This window comes from Salvelinus sp. IW2-2015, linkage group LG30 (genome assembly GCF_002910315.2).
Source record: "Salvelinus sp. IW2-2015 linkage group LG30, ASM291031v2, whole genome shotgun sequence".
NCBI classification, from domain to species: Eukaryota; Metazoa; Chordata; class Actinopteri; order Salmoniformes; family Salmonidae; genus Salvelinus; species Salvelinus sp. IW2-2015.
In genome coordinates, this window is record NC_036869.1 from 12141711 (window position 1) to 12164978 (window position 23268).

A 23268-nucleotide genomic window follows, 5' to 3' on the forward strand; every position below is an offset into this window, starting at 1 on the left:
ATTGCTGGCAAGGGCCATTTACGGAGAACTCAATGTAAATGCTTCTATTTCTGTTGTAGACTAGTGTGTGAAGTGCGACCTATGAGTAGCCTTGTCCTACACTGTCAAGGTATGATATGAAGCCAGTCAGTCTCAATGCCAGCTCTGATGATGGTCTTGCTAAATGCAGGACTTCTGTTTGAGAGAGAAAAACATATTTCACTCCGCAGGTCCTAACAGCACATACTGTATGGATAACTATATAGATAACTACAGGAAGTGTTTATACCTGTACCAGATGGTTCTAGATYCTTCTGGTCACATGACTCCGTCTACACACCTGCAATTCATCTTCTGTCGGCTGCATGGGGGATAATGATGGTGTCACGTCCTGACCTTAGTTCCTTTTTTATGTCTCTATTTTAGTTTGGTCAGGGCGTGAGTTGGGGTGGGCAGTCTATGTTCTTTTTCTATGTTGTTGTGTTTCTATGTGTTTGGCCTGGTGTGGTTCCCAATCAGAGGCAGCTGTCTATCATTGTCTCTGATTGAGAGCCATACTTAGGTTGCCTGTTTTCCTACTATGATTTGTGAGTAGTTGTTTTCTGTCTTTGTATTTGTTACCAGARGGAACTGTTTCGGTTGTTCTTTGTTTGTTTATTTTGTATTTTAGTGTTCAGTGCATTTTCATAAAATGACGAACAGTTACCACGCTGCACATTGGTCCGATCCTTCCTACTCCTCCTCAGACGAAGAGGAGATCCATTACAGATGGGTAGAACCTGTAAGAGATTGTTGGGGTTGTTGGTCCCATGTTTCATGAGCTGAAATAAAAGATCCCCCGCAAAAAATTATATGCACAAAAAGCACAAAAAGCTTATTTCTCGCAAATTCTGTGCACAAATATGTTTACATCCCTTTTAGTGACCATTTATCCTTTGCCAAGATAATCCATCCACCTGAAAGGTGTGGCATATCAAGAAGCTGATTCAACAGCATGATCATTACACAAGTGCACCTTGTGCATGGAACAATAAAAGGCCACTCTAAAATGTGCAGTTCTGTCACACAACACAATGCCACAGATGTCTCAAGTTTTGAGGGAGCGTGCAATTGGCATGCTGACTGCAGGAATATCCACCAGAGCTGTTGACAGAGAACTGAATGTACATTTCTCCAACGTTGTTTTAGAGAATTTGTCTGTATGTCCAATCGGCCTTACAACCGCAGACCACGTGTATGGCATCGTATGGGCGAGTGGTTTGCTGATTTCAACGTTGTGAACAGAGTGCCCCATGGTGGCGGTGGGGTTATGGCATGGGCAGGCATAAGATACGGACAACGAACACAATTGCATTTTATCGATGGCAATTTGAATGCACAGAGATACCGTGATGAGATCCTGAAGTCCTTTGTCGTGCCATTCATCCGCCYCCATCACCTCATGTTTCAGCATGATAATGCGCAGCCCCATGTCGCAAGGATCTGTACACAATTCCTGGAAGCTGAAAATGTCCCAGTTCTCCCATAGCCTGCATACTCACCAGACATGTCACCCATTGAGCATGTTTGGGATGCTCTGGATCGACATGTACGACATCTTGTTCCAGTTCCCGCCAATATCCAGCAACTCGCACAGCCATTGAAGAGGAATGGGACAACATTCCACAGAAATGTTTGTGGTTATACGCACATCCTTAACCACATAGGTGCTGGGCTAATAAAGAKTACTTGTATAGAACAAGAAGGCCTGTACACTGTTGAAGCTCCCAATTCACTGCTTTATTGACAACGTTTCCATCCCAAACAGATCTTCCACAGGCCACAATCAACAGCCTGATCAACTCTATGCGAAGCAGATGTGTCGCGCTGCACACCAGATACTGACAGGTTTTCTGATACACACCCTTACCTTTAAAAAACAAAAGATATCTGTATTCCCAGTCATGTGAAATCCATAGATTGGTCTAATTTATTAATTTCAATTGAGTGATTTCCTTATATGAAATGTAACTCAACAAAATCAGAGCACACCAGATACTGACAGGTTTTCTGATACACACCCTTACCTTTAAAAACAAAAGATATCTGTATTCCCAGTCATGTGAAATCCATAGATTAGGTCCTAATTTATTAATTTCAATTGAGTGATTTCCTTATATGAAATGTAACTCAACAAAATCTTTGAAATTGTTACATGTRGCGTTTATATTTTTGTTCYGTGTATCTCTGTCTGTTTATGAGTGTTCCAACTTGTTTACCAGGAATGAGTATTTATTTAAGTTTTTCTTGAGTAAACCCTATCACTGGATTACTTCTTGTGTTTACTGAAGCACAGAGGCCTACCTGAAGTTCAGGTCCTGAACTCATAACTCCATGACTTCTTGGCTATGTTGCTTCTCCATCCCGTAATACTACTACTTGTTGTTATACACCAAACTAAGAAATGCTAACAATCCAATGACTGTAAACATAGCCTATTGTGTAAATGTGTTGATAGTGCTGGTGAAAGTTCTCAGGTGGGCTAGTTCAGCGTTTTAATTTCTCAACCGGCAGTGACGTCAGCCCGTCAATTGTACGCACAGTGCGCAAACTGGCAGAAGCCACTGCAGGACACTCTTAATGTTCTCCCGAAACGATGTGTCAACCACCGGACAGAGGATAAACACGAAGCTAAACCACGAGACAGGTCAGGCGCACCACTTAGACTATTTGAACATTACTGTCATGATGGGGGAAACGTAAGCTAAGCTAGGAAGCTGTTAGCTAGTGGTTTGCACTGCAGAAGAAGAGGATACAGGGGCTAAATGGATAACCATGGCAACAGCAGCAGCAGGAGAAGCGTTGAGCAGCAGCTTACGACAGCGATATAAACACTGAACACAGACCGGGAAGGCATCATACATCCGCCGACCGAAAGGCAAGTGTCGCTGCAGGTTGTAAAGCCACAGCCTTGTGGATATTAATTAGACAGTGGTGGACACTGGGTATTGCGTGGAGATTCTCAGCGCATCAGTGAGCAAGGTAAGGTTTSTTACATTGTATTATAGCTATCCTCATTGTCCATCACAGTGTAGACAGACGGAGAATTAAACGGGGTGTCTGTTGCTTGCTGCTGTATTGTGAAACGGATAATGTTTTGACGAGATTGTAACAGACCCGACCGCTAAATTGTTGTTAAAGCGCCAGCTCCTAATTTAGTTACGGTTAAAAGTTCGACGAGTCTATAATAGCAGAATTGGCTATAGCAGCAGCATGCATGCTATGCACGCACGCAGGCACTGACACACACACACGCACATACACACACACAGAGCAAATCGTTTTATGGAAAATATTTGGCAAACACCCATAGCTGCTTTGTCATTTGAAATAGTTTGGGTGTTGATTTAGTGTGATTTATCTAACCACAACTGACAGGACTTAGATGGACTGACACCTACACAATTCAGATATCTGTCATTTTAAGTACTAGGCAAAAACCAAAGAAGCTACCCCCCCCCCCCCCCCCCCTCTCACCCCATCATAATTCAATACATCGGAGCTGTTGGACCAATATTTGGAATAGCGCAATAACAATGATCGTCTAGAAGTGGCACCTGGTGTATGGCAAGCCCTCTTACACACGTGTATGCAGAAACCTAGCAAGAATCACTATGAACTATGTTGCTATCACATACAGTTGAAGTCGGAAGTTTTCATACACCTTAGCCAAATAACATTTAAACTCAGTTTTTCACATTTAATCCTAGTACAAAATTCCCTGTCTTAGGTCAGTTGGGAATACCACTTTATTTTAAGAATGTGAAATGTCAGAATAATAGTAGAGAGAATGATTTATTTCATCTTTTATTTCTTTCATCACATTCCCAGTGGGTGGGTCAGAAGTTTACATACACTCAATTAGTATTTGGTAGCATTGCCTTTAAATTGTTTAACTTTGGTCAAACGTTTCGGGTACCTCCCACAATAAGCTGTGAATTGTGGCCCATTCCTCCTGACAGAGCTGGTTAACTGAATCAGGTTTGTAGGCCTCCTTGCTCACACACACTTTTTCAGTTCTGCCCACACATTTTCGATGATTGAGTCAGGCTTTTGTATGCCACTCCAATACCTTGACTTTGTTGTCCTTAAGCCATTTTGCCTCAACTTTGGAAGTATGCTTGGGGTCATTGTCCATTTGGAAGACCCATTTGCGACAAAGCTTTAACTTCCTGACTGATGTCTTGAGATGTTGCTTCAATATATCCCCATAATGTTCCCACCTCATGATGCCATCTATTTGGTGAAGTGCACCAGACCCTCCTGCAGCAAAGCACCCCCACAACATGATGCTGCCACCCCCGTGCTTCACTGTTGGGATGGTGTTCTTCGGCTTGCAATCCTCCCCCTTTTTCCTCCAAACATAATGATGGTCATTATGGCCAAACAGTTCTATTTTTGTTTCATCAGACCAGAGGACTTTTCTCCAAAAAGTACGATCTTTTTCCCCATGTGCAATTGCAAACTGTAGTTTGGCTTTTTTATGGCGGTTTTGGAGCAGTGGCTTCTTCCTTGCTGAGCTGCCTTTCAGGTTATGCTGATATAGGACTCATTTTACTGTGGATATAGATTATTTTGTACCTGTTTCCTCCAGCATCATCACAAGGTCCTTTGCTGTTGTTCTGGGATTGATTTGCACTTTTCGCCCCAAAGTACGTTAATCTCTAGGAGACAGAACGCGTCTCCTTCCTGAGCCGTATGACATCTGCGTGGTCCCATGCTGTTTATACTTGCGTACTATTGTTTGTACAGATGAACGTGGCACCTTCAGGTGTTTGGAAATTGCTCCCAAGGATGAACCGGACTTGTGGAGGTCTACAGTTTTTTTCTGAGGTCTTGGCTGATTTCTTTTGATTTCCCCATGATGTCAAGCGAAGAGGCACTGAGTTTGAAGGTAGGCCTTGAAATACATCCACAGGTACATCTCCAATTGACAAAATGATGTCAATTAGCATATCAGAAGCTTCTAAAGCCATGAAATCATTTTCTGGAATTTTCCAAGCTGTTTAAAGGCACAGTCAACTTAGTTTATGTAAACTTCTGACCCATTGGAATTGTGATACAGTGAATTATAAGTGAAATAATCTGCCTGTAAACAATTTCTGGAAAAATTACTTATGTCATGCACAATGTAGATGTCCTAACCGACTTGCCAAAACTATATTTTGTTAACAAGAAATTTGTGMAGTGGTTGAAAAACGAGTTTTAATGACTCCAACCTAAGTGTATGTAAACTTCCAACTTCAACTGTAGGTTATTCTATGCTAGTAGCCTATGTTAGGTTATACATAAGATAATATAAGTATAAAAAGAAATGAGCTTATAAAGTTAAGGACTTCAGACATTTCCATGTCAGTGATGGTAGTCAGGTGCAGTGGATTCCTAAAAGCCTACTTCTATGACTGAAGGTCTGCTTAGCGGAGGGCAGGGGCTTTGTCTACTGCACACTGCATGCAGCTGTCCGCTTGGTGAACAGTCTACTCTCCTAGTATTTCAGCAGACCCACACAGCAGATTCCTGAAGTGGTAAAACAATGATTTTCCAGCTAACTTCAACCCACCCAGGTCCATCCTCTCCGGGCTAAGTGTAGTCAGACCACAGGGGACCTTCGTGTGGAGACAGCATAGATGCTTTTCACAGTCTGCAGTTAGACATCTTATTCCACCACCCTCAACCCTCCAACATCTGTATGAACAGCCAACCACTGTATCAACAGCCCCAACCACTGTATGAACAGCCCCAACCAGCTGTATCAAACAGCCCCAACCACTATACCAACAGCCCAACACTATACGAACAGCCCCAACCAGTGTATCAACAGCCCCAACCACTATACCAACAGCCCCAACCACTATACACAACAGCCCCAACACTGTAGCCAACAGCCCCCAACCACTATACCAACAGCCCCAAACCACTGTATCAACAGCCCCAACCACTGTATCAACAGCCCCAACCACTGTATCAACAGCCCCAACCACTGTATCAACAGCCCAACCACTGTATGCAACAGCCCCAACCACTGTATCAAACAGCCCAACCACTATACAAACAGCCCCAACCAGTGTATCAACAGCCCAACCACTACGCAACAGCCCCAACCACTATACGAACAGCCCAACCATGTATCAACAGCCCCACACCACTATACCACAGCCCAACCACTGTATCAACAGCCCAACCACTGTATCAACAGCCCCAACCACTGTATCAACAGCCCCAACCACTGTATCAACAGCCCCAACCACTGTATGAACAGCCCCAACCACATGTATCAACAGCCCCAACCACTATACAACCAGCCCAACCAGTGTATCAACAGCCCAACCACTATATAACAGCCCCAACCACTCTATCAACAGCCCCAACCACTGTATCCAACAGCCCCAACCACTGTACCAACAGCCCCAACCACTATAAACAGCCCAACACTATACAACAGCCCAACACTGTATCAAACAGCCCCAACCACTGTATCAACAGCCCCAACCACTATACAAACAGCCCCAACCACTGTATCAACAGCCCAACCACTATACGAACAGCCCAACCACTTATCAACAGCCCCAACCACTGTATCAACAACAGCCACCACTATACAACAGCCCAACCACTGTATCAACAGCCCCAACCACTGTATCAACAACCCCAACACTATACGAAAGCCCCAACCACTGTATCAACAGCCCAACCACTATACCAACAGCCCAACCACTATACAACAGCCCCAACCCTGTATCAACCAGCCCCAACCACTTACAACAGCCCCAACCACTGTATCAACAGCCCCAACCACTATACCAACAGCCCCAACCACTATACAACAGCCCCAACCACTATAACAGCCCCAACCACTTATCAACAGCCCCAACCACTATACAACAGCCCCCAACCACTGTATCAACAGCCCCAAACCACTATACAACAGCCCCCAACCACTGTACAACAGCCCAACATATACCACCCCAACCATGTATCAACAGCCCCAACCACTTATCAACAGCCCCAACCACTGTATCAACAGCCCCAACCACTGTATCAACAGCCCCAACCACTGTATAACAGCCCCAACCACTGTATCAACAGCCCCAACCACTATACGAACAGCCCCAACCATGTATCAACAGCCCCAACCACTATAACAGCCCCAACCACTATACAACAGCCCCAACCACTGTACCAACAGCCCCAACCACTGTACCAACAGCCCCAACCACTATACGACACAGCCCCAACCACTATACCACAGCCCCAACACTGTATCAACAGGCCCCAAACCACTGTATCAACAGCCCCAACCACTATACCAAACAGCCCCAACCACTGTATCAACAGCCCCAACCACTATACGAACAGCCCCAACCACTATACAACAGCCCCAACCACTGTAATCAACAGCCCCCAACCACTATACGAACAGCCCCAACCACTTATCAACAGCCCCAACCACTATCAAACCCAACCCTATACAACAGCCCCAACCACTTACCAACACGCCCCAACCACTATACCAACAGCCCCAACCACTATACCGAACAGCCCCAACCACTGTATCAACAGCCCCAACCACATATACCAACAGCCCCAACCACTGTATCAACAGCCCCAACCACTATACGAACAGCCCAACCACTATAACCACAGCCCAACCACTATACAACAGCCCAACCACTTACAACAGCCCCAACCACTATACCGAAACAGCCCCAACCACTGTAATCAACAGCCCCAAACCACTATATCAACAGCCCCAACCACTATACCAACAGCCCCAACCCACTGTATCAACAGCCCCAACCACTGTACCAACAGCCCCAACCACTGTTTTCTTTAAACATTTTATTTAACCTTTATTTAACTAGGCAAGTCAGTTAAGAACACATTCTTATTTACAATGACGATCTAGGAACAGTGGGTTAACTGCCTTGTTCAGGGGCAGAACGACATATTTTTACCTTCTCAGCTCAGGGATTCAATCTAGCAACCTTTCGGTTACTGGCCCAACACTCTAACGACTAGGCTACCTGCCGCACCACTGTACCAATAGCACACAGGTCACACCAATGTTATGTTCCTTGGCTAGTTGGATGACTTGATGAGGTGAATTGCTATTATAAATGATATTAGAGCCTTTGGATGAATACTAGATCATGTTATCAGCASAGAACAAGTCACTGCAACCCCCCACCCACTCTCCACCCTTCCTCAAATGTATGTGTGACTCTGATCTAAACAAAGTATTTCTACAGTAGCTAATGTCCTTAGAAGAACTTGGCACAGAGTTCACTATCACATGATTTACATAATCCTCTCTCTCCTTTACACTGTCAGTCAGACTCTCTCTGTATCACATCTGTGCCCTTCTGCTCCTTTCCTTACGAGGTGCTTTATTCACAAGCATGGTGGCTTGTATTAGTCCATTGTTTCATTAGTCCATTGTTTCATTAGTCCATTGTTTCATTAGTCCATTGTTGATGTTGTCCCAAGATGCAAAATGCATCATACGGGGATCATTTCTGTATTTTGAAAGATACATATGTTGAAAACTTGAGTGCTGACAAGCAAAACATTTTGGGACTATGTCAACAAAGGACTATTGAAACAAATACCAAAATATAGTTTTCCTTTAAGAAGCGGGTAGTTCATGCATCTCATATAGCCTAGTTCCAGTCGGTGCATGGAGAGACAGATTAGTGTACAACTCCAGTATAGGCCTACTGGTAGTCTTGTAACTCAGCAATACATTTAGGCTAATAGGTCTTAAAACCAAGAAAATAGCTAGTTAATTTATTGTGTGGCATATAAGGATACCAGTGTGCTGGAGTGTCTTTTCTGCGGGATGATGTTGTTTTATTCCAGTTTGTTGTATTTATTCGTAGGGATGGTATCTTTGCCTTTCGTTGTAGCCTGCCCAATGAGATGAGGGTTAATTATGAGGTGAATGTGTGAGATTAATTTCCTGTCATGTGACGATGGTGTGTAAACATTTAACCGGTTGTCATGGCACTGTGACTGTGCTATGATTACACCTACGCTTGGCCCGTTGTCTCAGTTATGCCTCTCCAAATACTCACTCCAAATATAGGCAAGTAGCTACAGTAGGCTGCTACACTCTGAGTAATGTCCCCCTCTGATCCTGAGATACACTATATATACAAAGGTATGTGAATACRCCTTAAAATTAGTGGATTCGGCTATTTCAGCCACAACTGTTGCTGACAGGTGTATAAAATCGAACACACAGCAATGCAATCTCCATAGACAAACCTTGCAGTAGAATGGCCTTACTGAAGAGTTCAGTGACCTTCAACGTGGCACCGTCATAGGATACCACCTTTCCAACAAGTCAGTTCGTCACATTTCTGCCCTGCTGGAGCTGCACCGGTCAACTGTAAGTGCTGTTGTTGTGAAGTGGAAACGTCTAGGAGCAACAACGGCTCAGCCGCGAAGTGGTAGGCCACGCAAGCCCACAGAACGGGACTGCCGAGTGCTGAAGCGCGTAGCGCATAAAACTKGTCTGTCCTCGTTTGCAACACTCAATACCGAGTTCCAAACTGCCTCTGGAAGCAAGCCAGCACAATAACTGTTGGGAGCTTCATGAAATGGGTTTCCATGGCCGAGCAGCCGCACACACGCCTAAGTGTGGGCTGGAGTGGTGTAAAGRTCGCCGCCATTGAACTCTTGAGCAGTGGAAACGTGTTCTCTGGTGGGATGAATCACACTTCACCATCTGGCAGTCCGACGGACGAATCTGGGTTTGGCGGATGCCAGGAGAACGCTATGTGCCTGAATGCATAGTGCCAACTGTAAAGTTTGGTGGAGGAGGACTAATGGTCTGGGGTTGTTTTTCATTGTTCCCGCTAGGCCCCTTAGTTCCAGTCAAGAAAAATCTTAACACTACAGCATACAATTATATTCTAGACGATTCTATGCTTCCAACTTTGTGGCAACAGTTTGGGGAATGCCCTTTCCTGTTTCAGCATGACAATGCCCCCGTGCACAAAGCGAGCTTCATACAGAAATGGTTTGTTGAGATCAGTGTGGAAGAACTTGACTGGCCTGCACAGAGCCCTGACCTCAACCCCATTAAACACCTTTGGGATGAATTGGTACACCGACTGCGAGCCAGGCCTAATTGCCCAACATCAGTGCCCGACCTCACTAATGCTCTTGTGGCTGAATGGAAGCAAGTCCCCGTAGCAATGTTCCAACATCTAGTGGAAAGCCTTCCAAGGAGAGTGGAGGCTGTTATAGCAGCAAAGGGGGTACCAACTCCATTCTAATGCCCATGATTTTGGAATGAGATGTTCTACAAAAAGATGTCCACATACTTTTGGTCATGTAGTGTATGTGTTATACTGTGATGTCAGAAGTAGAAGCAGAGAAGGTAGCCTACCTGCAGACTCTGCAGTCTCAGCATTGTGGCGGGGAAGAACATTTGAATCAATGTTTTGACTGCGGATGTTCTTTCTAGACCAGGTCTACCAACTACTAGTAGACTTATGTAAAAAATATTAAGACTGTACTGGGTTTTGTCTTTATTTCAGTTACTAAAATGTCTATTTGCCAGCTTAACATCCAAGCCAGTTCAGTGAGAGAAGAGCCAGGGGCTTGTTTTGCTTGTTGTGGTTGAGAGATTAGTGGTGACCAACTCAAGTCCCCCCATAGAGCCCCAGCCTCAGTAGTGTAACCTGTAATAGCCTCATAGAGCCCCAGCCTCAGTAGTGTAACCTGTAATAGCCTCATAGAGCCCCGCCTCAGTATAGTGTAACCTTGTAAATAGCCTCATAGAGCCCCAGCCTCAGTAGTGTAACCTGTAATAGCCTCATAGAGCCCCAGCCTCAGTAGTGTAACCTGTAATAGCCTCAGAAGCCCCAGCCTCAGTAGTGTAACCTGTAATAGCCTCATAGAGCCCCAGACTCAGTAGTTGAACCTGTAATAGCCTCAAGAGCCCCAGCCCGGTAGTGTAACCTGTAATAGCCTCATAGAGCCCCAGCCTCAGTAGTGTAACCTGGAATAGCCTCATAGAGCCCCAGCCTCAGTAGTGTAACCTGTAATAGCCTCATAGAGCCCCACCTCATAGTGTAACCTGTAATAGCCTCATAGAGCCCAGCCTCAGTAGTGTAACCTGTAATAGCCTCATAGAGCCCCAGACTCAGAGTGTGTAACCTGTAATAGCCTCATAGAGCCCCAGCCTCAGTAGTGTAACCTGTAATAGCCTCATAGAGCCCCAGCCTCAGTAGTGTAATAGCACTCAGCATTACTTAGTCATCTGAAATAGTGTCTGTAACCCAAGCAGGTGGCACTTTGTCATGATTAGAGTTTAATGATTTTTATCAGCTAGCTCATCAGAACCGTAGGATATGGCCACAAGCAGCAGCACATTAGAGGGCCTATTGTAATTGGACTTCAGAGCATCCCCATCAGCTACTAGCATGGTAAATGATGAAGATCATACTGGACAACATTCCTCAGGTCCTAGTATTCTGTCTAGACTTCATCTGTTTTAACACTTGAGTTACAGTGTAAGTGAAGGTATCTTTGAATCACAGAGGGTCTGAGTTGTACACATAGCAACAATCTATCTGGCTTATCTCGTACATACAGTAAGCTTCATTTAACTGACTATAAAGACGTAATTTTGATTGAAAGGAGAGATCAGGTGACACACGGCCACAGCAATTGACCCAGCTGGAGAAGTGCAGGTCAGGGACAATGTGACAATGACAGAATCTAGCAGCACCTGTTCAATTCTATGGTTCAATGCACACTCTGTGCAAGCAGGCCCACACATCTCTTCTATTGCTATAGTGACTACAACGCTGCTATAGTGTCAGCAGTAAACTTTGAAATGGAAGCTGATGGCTCAACAGAGTGGTAGAGACGAGGTGGAAAGTTGCTTTTTTCATCATCGACATCATCATCAACGTCATCATTAGTATCGTCGTCGTCGTCGTCATCATCATCATCATCATCATCATCATCATCATCATCATCATCATCATCATCGACATCATCATCAACGTCATCATTAGTATCGTCGTCGTCGTCGTCGTCGTCGTCATCATCATCATCATCATCATCATCATCGACATCATCATTAGTATCGTCATCGTCGTCGGCATCATCATCATCATCATCATCATCATCAGCAGCAGCGCTAACAGACGAGCTCAGTAGAAATAAGGAAATGATTGTAGACATGTAATACCCTTGAAACTGTTTGTGTGTGTGGATCACAGGGATCCTATCAAAGTTCTATGTAATTCTATGGTGTGTAGAGACGGTGCCTGTGACCTATTGAATTGTCCTAAAATGTCATTCAGTCATTGATCAATTTCTGCTGAGGTTGATAACCAGGGGAGAGAATTCAGCCTTCGCTATATACAGTACTTCTGCTGGCAGTGAACATGATCTAGCGGTTACACTGGGAGTGTGTGTGAGAGAGAGAGAGAGAGATTGAATGATATGCATCCGCCTGTGTTTCTGTAAGGCACACAGTGTTCAGTCCCAGCTGTAGCCTGTATATCCCAGACAGAGTGAGGGAAATGCAGAGCGCCTGCTTTTGACTACATTTTTTGACTACACCTGACAACAGCTGACTAGAACTGGGCTTAAGCGAAACGTGAGAAAAATTTGACTTAACCAAATACATTACGCATTTTCCATTGTGTTATACACTCTTAGAAAACAAGTGCTATCTAGAACCTAAAAGGGTTTTTCGGCTGTCCTCATAGGATAATCCTTTGAGGAATGCTTTTTGATTCCAGGTTGAACCCTTTAGGGTTCCACGTAAAACCCTTTCTAAGAGGGTGTGATATGGAACCCAAAAGGGTTCTACCTGAACCAAAAAGGGTGCTCCTAGGGGACAGCCAAAGAACCCTTTCGGGAACCTATTTTTCTAAGAGTGTACAGTAGATAACTAAAGAGCAACACACTGTCACAGAGCCCAGAGGACGGATGTACAATACATCATCCTTTACACAACAGCACAATATCCTCTGCATCCTCTCCCACCAACAACTGTCTGAGGCTGCTGGGTCAAGGCTCTGTGTCAGGACGGGTCAATATGACCCACGGACTGGCACAGCACAAAGCTCAGCACCCTATCATAACCTTTATTACAGTAGCCAGTTTCGGCAGGGGAGTGTGTATGTGCATGTGTATGTGCACGTGTGTGTGTGTCTGCCTGTCCCCTTACATGTCAATGTGACAGAAAAAGTAATGTCATGCAGAAGGCAGCAACGCTGTGTCACATATCTCTTCCCTCCCTGTAGGCGGTTTTCATCAGCAGCGGGATAATGAACCACACAGTACAGGAGGAGGCTTTGTTATTGTGTTTCTCAGCCTCTCTGCCTTTTAAATAGAGCAGCATCTTCTAGGCCTGGGGTTCTGAATCTGAATCACATTCTAAAAAGTTGGAAAGCCAAAGTTCCTTTTTCAGTGAGAAAATACAGACAAATTGTTTTGTTACTTTATAACACTAATCTGCACCCTGTCATTTTTATGCAGAAACATTGTCAAGATTGTGGCGTTAAAGGTGTTTTACTGCTCTTACAACTCTAGGATTTGGCATAATGGGGACGGCATATTACGTATAGTTGTTATACACGTTTCTAGCTTGAAAGACACATCAAAACAAAGGGATCACGGATAAAAACATGATCGTTCGACCCCTTAACGGGGGAAAACAGGTTTTTGCATGGTTTTTGGAAGTTGATTTTAATGCAGATCACATAGAAAAATGCGATGCAGTATGCTTTATTTTCATTTTGTAGCTTAGTTTACTGATCGATGATGTCCTACAGGCGTGGTGGCTAAGCTGTAGTTTGGTGGGGCCTCATCGGTCCAAATGTGTGGCTCAGTTGGTAGAGAGAGCATGGCGCTTGCAACAGCAGGGTTGTGGGTTTGATTCCCCTTATGTTAAATGTATGCACGCCTGACTGTAAGTCGCTTTGAATAAAATCGTCCGTCCACTAAATGGCATATCTTTTGATCTTATATTTGGTAGAGTTATTAAATGGGGATCAAACAAGCTGAATAGATCAACTGTTTAATAACTGTGACTCGTTAGTACAGCAGAGGTTGATCACGTCAGCATCTGGGCTTTAAATCGTAATCAAAACAGAGACAATAAACACAACGGCTACTACCATACTGTAGTAATGCATGGCAGTAACAAACTTACCCATGCTATTGCTAACTATCATCGTTATTGAGAGGAAGGCTAGATTTCTGTCTTAATGACTGCGATATGTGGTTGTTTTATCAACCTAAGCTGAATGCGCTGACTGTAAGTCGCTCTGGATAAGAGCGTCCGCCAAATGACGACAATGTAAATGGGAATGTGTCAAAGAACACAGTCTACAACATGGTATCATTATGATTAGAAAACACATTAAGGAGTGAATGGGAAGACGGTTAGATTGTGAGTCAACACTTTCACATGTACTGTAGAGCAGGAGCCGTCCCATCAATTTATAACCTTTTTCTAAAACTTCATCCCGGGTGTCTCTCCATTCATCTCAATGTTCCATGCTGACTGTATGCAGTCAAGGTGCCTGTTGACTCTGTGAATAGCTTCCTGGGAGGTGGAAGGACCAAGGCAAACGCTTCCTGAATGACTCATTGTTTGTCTAATTAGAAACCATGGTGGAGGTGTGTGTGTGTGTGTGTGTGTGTGTGTGTGTGTGTGTGTGTGTGTGTGTGTGTGTGTGTGTGTGTGTGTGTTGTGTGTGTGGTGTGTGTGTGTGTGTGTGTGTGTGTGTGTGTGTGTGTGTGTGTGTCGCGTTATATATATATACATAGGAGCTTCTATATCCAGTCTGGGGTTTCCTCCAAATGCCAGTGTGCTTCTCACTGTGGTGAGGCCTCCGAAGGTCAACAGAGTCACAGAAGCACTACAGTGAAGAAGAAAAATGACAGTGTTCAATGATTAGATGATAAATGTCAATTTTGATTCCTTTTGAATGCTTTTTTTAGTTGTTTAGGATACTTTGTTGGCCATGAATTCACTGATGAATCATGAAGGTACTGCTGGCTTTGTCACTGCAATCATAAAACAATGGGGCTAGTGCAATAGAGCATTTTCCAGTGTGTTCCTCACACTGCAATACCGTGTGTGTCTTTTGTGACAACATTTTGACCCCTTGGGTCTTTCTCAGATCTTGAAATACTGTAAGTAACTGTAAATAACTGCATTATATAACTGTAAATAACTGCACTTTATAACTGTAAATAACTGCACCTTATAACTATAAATAACTGCACCTTATAACTGTAAATAATTGCACCGTATAACTGTAAATAACTGCACCTTATATTGATATACTGTATTTTCTCTCTGCAGGGGATGACCTGGAACATATCATGTCTGAAGTACAGGGAACGTTGGAGTTTTCTGTAGAGCTGCACAAGTTTCACAATGTGGATCTCTTCCAGAGAGGGTGAGTGTACCAGAGGTGGACCGGTGAATCATGTCCTGTGATGAGTAACCTTGCCTTGTGACCTGAAGACTTGGGTCAGCTCCCTGGGCTATTAGTTAGGCTTTAGCTCTGAGGGCTAACACATTCCTGTGGCATGTAGGAGACTTGGGTTCAAACTACAGTCTGACAGTCTCCGTCTGTATCTCTGGCTGCTTCATAGTTCATATTCATACCCACTGCCGCCGCAGTCTTAATGATAACGCTAAAATGGACAGTTATGATTTAAAAAATGGTCATCTTTATGCTGCACGGTAGGATGTGTCTGAGGACAGATATGAGTGCTCTACATAGGGAATAGGGTGCTATCTGGGACACAGACACAATGAAGAATAGGGTCATCTTTATGCCCTACAGATACAGTGTATCTACTGAGAGATTATGATCTGCCATCTGGCTAGCCTCTGGGTTGTGACTCTGGCTGACGGGAAGGTCATCTTTACCCAGATTAGATTTTCCTGGGTCCAAACAGGACAGAGGGGGATGAAGCTTTTTCATGTTATAATCCTTAGCTAAACCTGAGTGCACTAATATTAGAGTTTTTATGGATTGCCATGTCTGCCATGTTTCTGCTCCGAACAGCAACAAGGAGGGAGTAGGTCTGATGGGAGCACAGAACAGCAAAACAGAGAGTTAGAGAGTCCAAGTGACTGCTGATGTAAAGATAACACTGTGATTTGCTATTGTGAGTTCAGGAGAAATGTACATTAGAAAGACAATTAGGTTAAACATCTTATATACAGCCCTGAAAAAGCCATTCACTTGTAGGTTTTATACAAACCCTATAGAGGAGTTATTGCATTAAACGGAAGTCTTTGTTTGATGTTTAAACCAGGAGATGGTGATAAGAGCAGCGCAGGCCTTCTAGTTGAGMTTAATGGAGGGTGAATTAGTCACTTCTAACGTTGCTCTTGATGTTCTAATCTGGTTTGATTAACAATCCTGGCTGTAGTTTCTAGGAGCATGTCCCCAATTCGAAGTCCTCTGTTTATCCGTTGATGGCGTTCTAACTAGCAGCAGGGACAACGCCACAARGACTGAATGTTTCCGCTGTTGTTTTGATTGGAAATGTGTTCAAATGTCATAATGATGCAGTGCATGATATCAAGACAGACTACAGGTATATTGAATATCGTATCCACATCCCCCGCTTCTCTCTGTAATGTTTTCTCTACAGTACACTCTGACTCTGAACCGTAACAGGCCCTACAATGCGTTGTGCGCAGTTGCGCTCTCACCTGCTTTAAGCTTTTTCCGAGCGATGACTCTACCCTTATTTATTTATCAACCTTAAAAACCTTATCCGTGCTCTTCACTGTCACGCCTCCATCTTCCAGAGGTGGTCACTCACTAAAACCCTGCTGGTACCATGTCTGTGCTCACAGCTAGGCTCTGGTGTCTTCCATTGCCGACGGATCTCAGGGGGCGCAATGCTTTTATACAGAACCACATCCATTCACACTCCGATATTCAAAGTGACCTTTGAAGATGCGTGTTTCACTGCACTTTTGGTGCCCATATCTTTTTGATGGGGGAATGCTGTATGTCAGCATTGGCAGGATGATAATACTTTATTGAATTGTTGTTATATTTCAATCTTATTTTACCAGGTAAGTTGAGTGAGAACACATTGTCATTTACAGCAACGACCTGGGGAATAGTTACAGGGGAGAAGGGTGGAATGAGCCAATTGGAAGCTGGGAGGTGATTAGGTGGCCAGATTGGGAATTTAGCCAGGACACCAGGGTTAACACCCCTACTCTTACGATAAGTACCAAGTATGCAAGAGACAATTACAAATGATATTATTAGGTATGTAATATCTGTTTTATCAGCTATTGTACAGAGCTCTACTACTGTTGACCTTCAAGCACAGACAGCAGCAGACTCACTGAATGGATGTGCATTATTTTGAGTAATGTATTATTTATTGCTATTTGATCCTGTCCTTATTAATAATTAAGGTACATTTGTACAATTCCTTACCAGTTGTGTTTAACAGGACAGTACTAGCCTTTTCAGCTATTTCTTTCCATTCCATTCTGAACATTTGTTTCATATGCATTAGTATGTGTGTGGAATGTGTAGTGATGTGTAGTGATGTGTYCAGTAGTGCCGGTATGTGTGTAGTAGCTATGTAGAGATATTTATGTTAATTTGATCGCCCTGTTGTTGCAGAAATTTTATAAAGACTGCTAACGTTTGTAATTTCCACTTTAAGATGTCAGACTTGATTTGCCCTAATGTAAAATGTATCAACCCCCTACAAAAAAATGTCCATTAATTATAATCCACATAATAATTCACAGTTTCTGTTGCTGCAGGATTATTTTCCTGCTATAGCAAACTGGCTCAAATTAAGATCCTACATCTGTGTAGTAACTGAAGGTGTTGTATTGTTTTCTCCCTCCAGATTCTACCAGGTCCGAGCAGGGCTMAAGGTCTCTCCTCGTGTACCACACAGGTTGATAGCAACAACACCAGGGAATGCAGGTAATGAATTATGTCTTCTCACATTGTGTTTTATATTGATGACGCTGGGTGTTTTTAATGCATAGTTTGCATAGAACTGTTTCTGTAGTTCTACAGATACTAATTCCCACACAGTATGAATCTCACTGATTCCAGCAATAGGTGGGCAAGACCCACACCAGCTTGTAGCAAACTGAGACTTCTATACTCATAGTTTGAGTTCATGCATAACTTGCCAGTGGTTGGGACACTGTCTGTATCTATGCAGCCTGTTAGGCCAGGGACTCTGGTGGGTTGAGTGTGAGAGGATCATGGGTTGTCTGAAAGGAAGAATGTTCTGGTTACCATCCTACCACATGATTACGATCATCTTCTGTGATCCACATTCTTTGGACAGTTTCCTTTGATGTTTCTGAAAACAGAAATCTTTCACAATGTCTCCTTTTTATAGCGTGTGGCCACTGAAACTCTAGTGAATGGGAACGGTAGTGTGTTGGTAGTGTGCTGTGCTGGAGCCTTGATCTTGACTGTTATCAGAGGGCTCAGGCCAGGGATTCTGTGTTGATAGATACTGTATGTTGAGTTTTATTTTACGGTCACTCTCTAGAATCTGAAACGTTTTGGTGGAATTCAGTCTGTACAACATGCTAACTGTGTGTATGGCCCATATTATTCATGTTTCTGAGGTGTTCTGCCATCGTGTCAGACCACCATTAGCTCTATGGGGTGCTTCAGTGTTGCATGCTGGGCAGGAATCTAAGACAGCCATGAAAACTGCTCATCTTTGTCTTAGAAATGTGAAACTAAAAGGTTTATTGAACATCATTGTGTTGACTAATGATTTAAACATTGCAAGTGCCTCAGCTGGCTATAAATAGACTGCATGTTCTGTAACAGAGAAAGTAGTCCCACAGAAAGAGAAGTGAAAAAGTTCCCATGGCAACCAAGTGGCTKCTGCCTGTTTTACGTCGTCTCAAACAATCCGTTTAGGGGTGTGAAAGTATTCACAAGAATGTTGTTATAACATGACAGAGTTATATGGCAGAGTTAAAACAAAATACATGTGTGTTGAGAGAACAGAGGAAAGCTGGCCTTGGACACGCCAACAGTAATAGTAATACGCCTTGTTGTTATTGGTGGAGAGTGTTTTCTCTTTGTGAGGAAATGTGAAAATCAGTCTAGCTTATGTGCATGATGTAATTTCTCCCTTTGTGTTGCATCACAACTACAATTGTGTAGACCGGGCTGACACACTGTCATTGTCCTGTACTGTAGTCCCATCAGCATTAGCAGACAGAGCTGGTCCTCTGGATAAGCAGGAAGACATATTCCAGACATATTATCGGATTTGCTGTAATAAAAAAAATCTATTTATAGTTCATTATGATTGGAAAAGGACGCAGGGAACAGTGTGTGTGTGTGCARGTGCGTGAGTGTGGGCATGGCTGCAGTACTATGGGGTGTTCCTGCTTTGACAAGGGAACGCATGGTTGCGGCTACAAAACCCCCTTGTTGTGTTGGTCTGACCCTGACATTGAGATGTGACACTCAGGCATTTAATCAGACCCACCAGCCACCTGTTCCTCCTACTGAGACATGAATAATGTCACACTGACCAAAGTAGGGAAGTCAGGGAGGCAMTGATCAGACCAATGTGACCTGTTGTATGGWGGAGKTTCTCATGGTGCTGTGCAGRATAWAACAGCATAGTATTTTACTCTATCAGTTTGTGAAGTAGAGTGCAGTATATAATGAGATTTTAAATGTATATTGAACTACAGTATGCATTGTATCCAGTCTTTGATTAGAGAGGAGAACTGCATAAAGTGGAGGGCATCGACTTGAGCGAAATTGCAGCATTTAGCGCCCATAATATGTACAGTCTGATGTTGATAATGTTTTGTTTATTGTCCATAATATACTACATGACCAAAAGTATATGGACACCTGCTCGTCTAACATTTCATTCCAAAATCATGGGCATTAAGTTGGGCATGGAGTTGGTCCCCCCTRTGCTGCAGCCTCCACTCCTCTGGGAYGGCTTCCCACTAGATGTTGGAACATTGCTGCMGGGACTTGCTTCCATTCAGCCACAAGAGCATTAGTGAGGTCGCGCACTGATGTTGGGTGATTTGGCCTGGCTCGCAGTCAACGTTGCAATTCATCCCAAAGGTGTTTGATAGGGTTGAGGTCAGGGCTCTGTGCAGGGCAGTCAAGTTCTTCCACACCGGTCTTGACAAGCCATTTCTGTATGGACCTCGCTTTGTACACCCGGAGCGTTGTCATGCTGAAACAGGAAAGGGCCTTCCCCAAACTGTTGCCACAAAGTTGGAAGCACAGAATAGTCTAGAATATAATTGTATGCTGTAGTGTTAAGAATTCTCTTCACTGGGGCCTAGCCCGAACCATGAAAAACAACCCCAGACCATTAGTCCTCCTCCACCAAACTTTACAGTTGGCACTATGCATAGTGTTCTCCTGGCATCCGCCAAACCCAGATTCGTCCGTCGGACTGCCAGATGGTGAAGAGTGATTCATGCATTTTCACTCCTCCAGAGTCCAATGACAGCAAGCTTTACATCACTCTGGCAGTCTCTATGGAGGTACCACAGGGTTCAATTCTCGGGCCGACTCTTTTCTCTGTATATATCAATGATGTCGCTCTTGCTGCAGGCGATTCCCTGATCCACCTCTACACAGACGACACCATTCTGTATACTTCTGGCGATTCCTTGGACACTGTGCTAACTAACCTCCAAACGAGCTTCAATGCCATACAACACTCCTTCTGTGGCCTCCAACTGCTCTTAAACGCTAGTAAAACCAAATGCATGCTTTTCAACCGTTCAGTGCCCGCACCCGCCCGCGCCGACTAGCCATTCACCACCCTGGACGGTTCCGAGCCTATAGAATATGTGGACAACATATAAATTACCTAGGTTCTGGGCTAGTTGACTGTAAAAACTCTCCTCTCGAACTCATATTAAAACATCTCTCCAAATCCCAAAATTCAAATTCTAGAACAACGGTCTTTCTATTTCGCAACAAAGCCTCCTTCACTCACGCCGCCAAACTTACCCTCGTAAAACTGACTATCCTACCGATCCTCCGACTTCGGCGATGTCATCTACAAAATAGCTTCCAACACTCTACTCAGCAAACTGGATGCAGTTTATCACAGTGCCATCCGTTTTGTTACGCAAATCATCCTTACCACCCACCACTGCGACCGTATTCTCTAGTCGGCTGGCCCTCGCCTACATACTCGTCGCCAGACCCACTGGCTCCAGGTCATCTATAAGTCTATGCTAGGTAAAGCTCCCCTTATCTCATCGTTCACTGTCACGATAACAACACCCACCCGTAGCACACGTTCCAGCAGGTATATATCACTGAGATCATTCCCAAAGCCAACAACCACATCTTTGGCCGCCTTTCCTTCTCAGGTTCTCCTGCAGCGCGCGGGACTGGAACGAATTGCAAAAAATCGGCTGAAGTTGGAGACTTTTATTTCCCCACCAACTTTAAAGATCTTATTTAAAAGTATTTAATGATTAAGCAGCTCTCTCTAATTCTCTCGTTCTCTTCTTTCTCTCTGACCTGAACCAATACCATAGGACCATACGTCAGGACTACCGAGGCATAATGACACCTTGCTGCCGCCAGTCCCCTGGCCTTGCTGCTATTCCAGTTTTCAACTGTTCTGCCTGCGGTTACGGAACCCCTACCTGTCCCAGACCTGCTGTTTTCAACTCTTAATGATCTCGGCTATGAAAACCAAGAACTGAGATTTAATTCCTGATTATTATTTTTGGACCATGCTCTTATGCGACCTTTAAAAACATGAAGATTTTCGTCTAATCTTTGGCTCTCTCTAATTTTCTCCTTCTCTCTTTCTTTCTCTCGAGGACCTGGGCCCTAGGACCATGCGCGACTGCCGCCCGTGGTGACTCCTTGCTGTCCCCAGTCCGCCTGGCCTTGCTGCTATTCCAGTTTCAGCTGTTCTGCCTGCGGTTATGGAACCCCACCTGTCCCAGAACTGTTGTTTTTAACTCTTGATGATCGGCTATTAAAAGCCAACTGAAAATTATTCATGATATTATTTGACCATGCTTGTCACTTATGAAATTTTTTGAACATCTTGGCATAGTTCTGTTATAATCTCCACCCGCGCACAGCCAGAAGAGGACTGGCCACCCCTCATAGCCTGGTTCCTCTCTAGGTTTCTCCTTAAGCAACCGGTGGCCCCCACATCGACTCTGGACCCTGGGTCGTAACCGACCACCTGTTCATATAGCCTTGGCTACATGTTTTATAACTTCAGCTGCGTTTTTTATTATTGTTACTCCAAATTTCTATTTTTACTCATCAATTAGTATAAATAATTCATTTTTTACTTGACAGGTATTTATATTTTAATTTAAAACGTGACTATAGTAATAAGTGCAGCATCACTGATAATCGTACACCTGTGAATTCGGCCGCATGACATCTTTTTGCGGACGGTAACAAAACACATTTGATTTATTGATTTAAGATATTCTCCTTCGTTCTCCCTCCCCAATCTCTTCTTGTCTGTTTCCACTTATCACCCAAGCCTAACATTACTTATGAGTAACTGGAACAAAAGAGAGAAAAAAGGGAAAGATACGACCGTCACTATGAAGAGAGAGGTCTTACCAACGCCTATAAGGCAAAAATACATCGACGAGGGGAGCCAACTCTCTGAGAGATTGTGATTAACTGAGAATCATAAACTAGGGATGAGACAGACTGACCATAGCGGTCAGACCTGAAAAACTCTTATAACCACGGCCAGATGCGTAAGAGTATTTATGATGAATCACGCCACCTTCAAATAAACAATGTAGACAAACTCACATGACCTCTCAAATACTGATAGCAGAGGATAATAATAATCATACAGCTGGTCATGACATAATTAATAACTTCTCTCCTATGAAAACCCCCTCCTCTTAAAGTCCTAGTAATTGGACAGTAGGTTTAAAGACACGGATTATGTGGAGTCCTGTTATGCCCCAGTTACTTCCTTTACTTGGAAAAAGATTAGTCCCTGTAGTGGGTGGTGCTAATGATACACTAAACCAGGACGGCTATGGAGGGAGGAGGGTCTTCAATGATTTTGTCACAAGAAGATATTATATGACACCCAGAGCTATTAATTAACATAGCTAAAGAAATTTCGAATCAGCTAATAGCCTTAATGTAAAGATAACAAAACCACGTTGATATAGAGGTTGGCCTTTCTAGGGAGTTTTCCTAGCCACCGTGCTTC

General features: G+C 43.8%; 1 protein-coding gene across 1 annotated transcript in view; it reads left to right on the forward strand.

Moving 5' to 3' along the window:
- The first annotated feature begins 2512 nt into the window (after positions 1–2512).
- LOC111954815 (protein FAM135B-like) overlaps positions 2513–23268 on the forward strand; it is a 51274-nt gene continuing 30518 nt past the window's right edge. Inside the window, exons 1-3 of the mRNA XM_070436031.1 lie at positions 2513–3000; positions 15368–15464; positions 17914–17993. Of these exons, the coding sequence (XP_070292132.1) occupies positions 15388–15464; positions 17914–17993 (157 nt within the window). The 5' untranslated portion in view covers positions 2513–3000; positions 15368–15387. The remainder of the gene's footprint in view (positions 3001–15367; positions 15465–17913; positions 17994–23268) is intronic.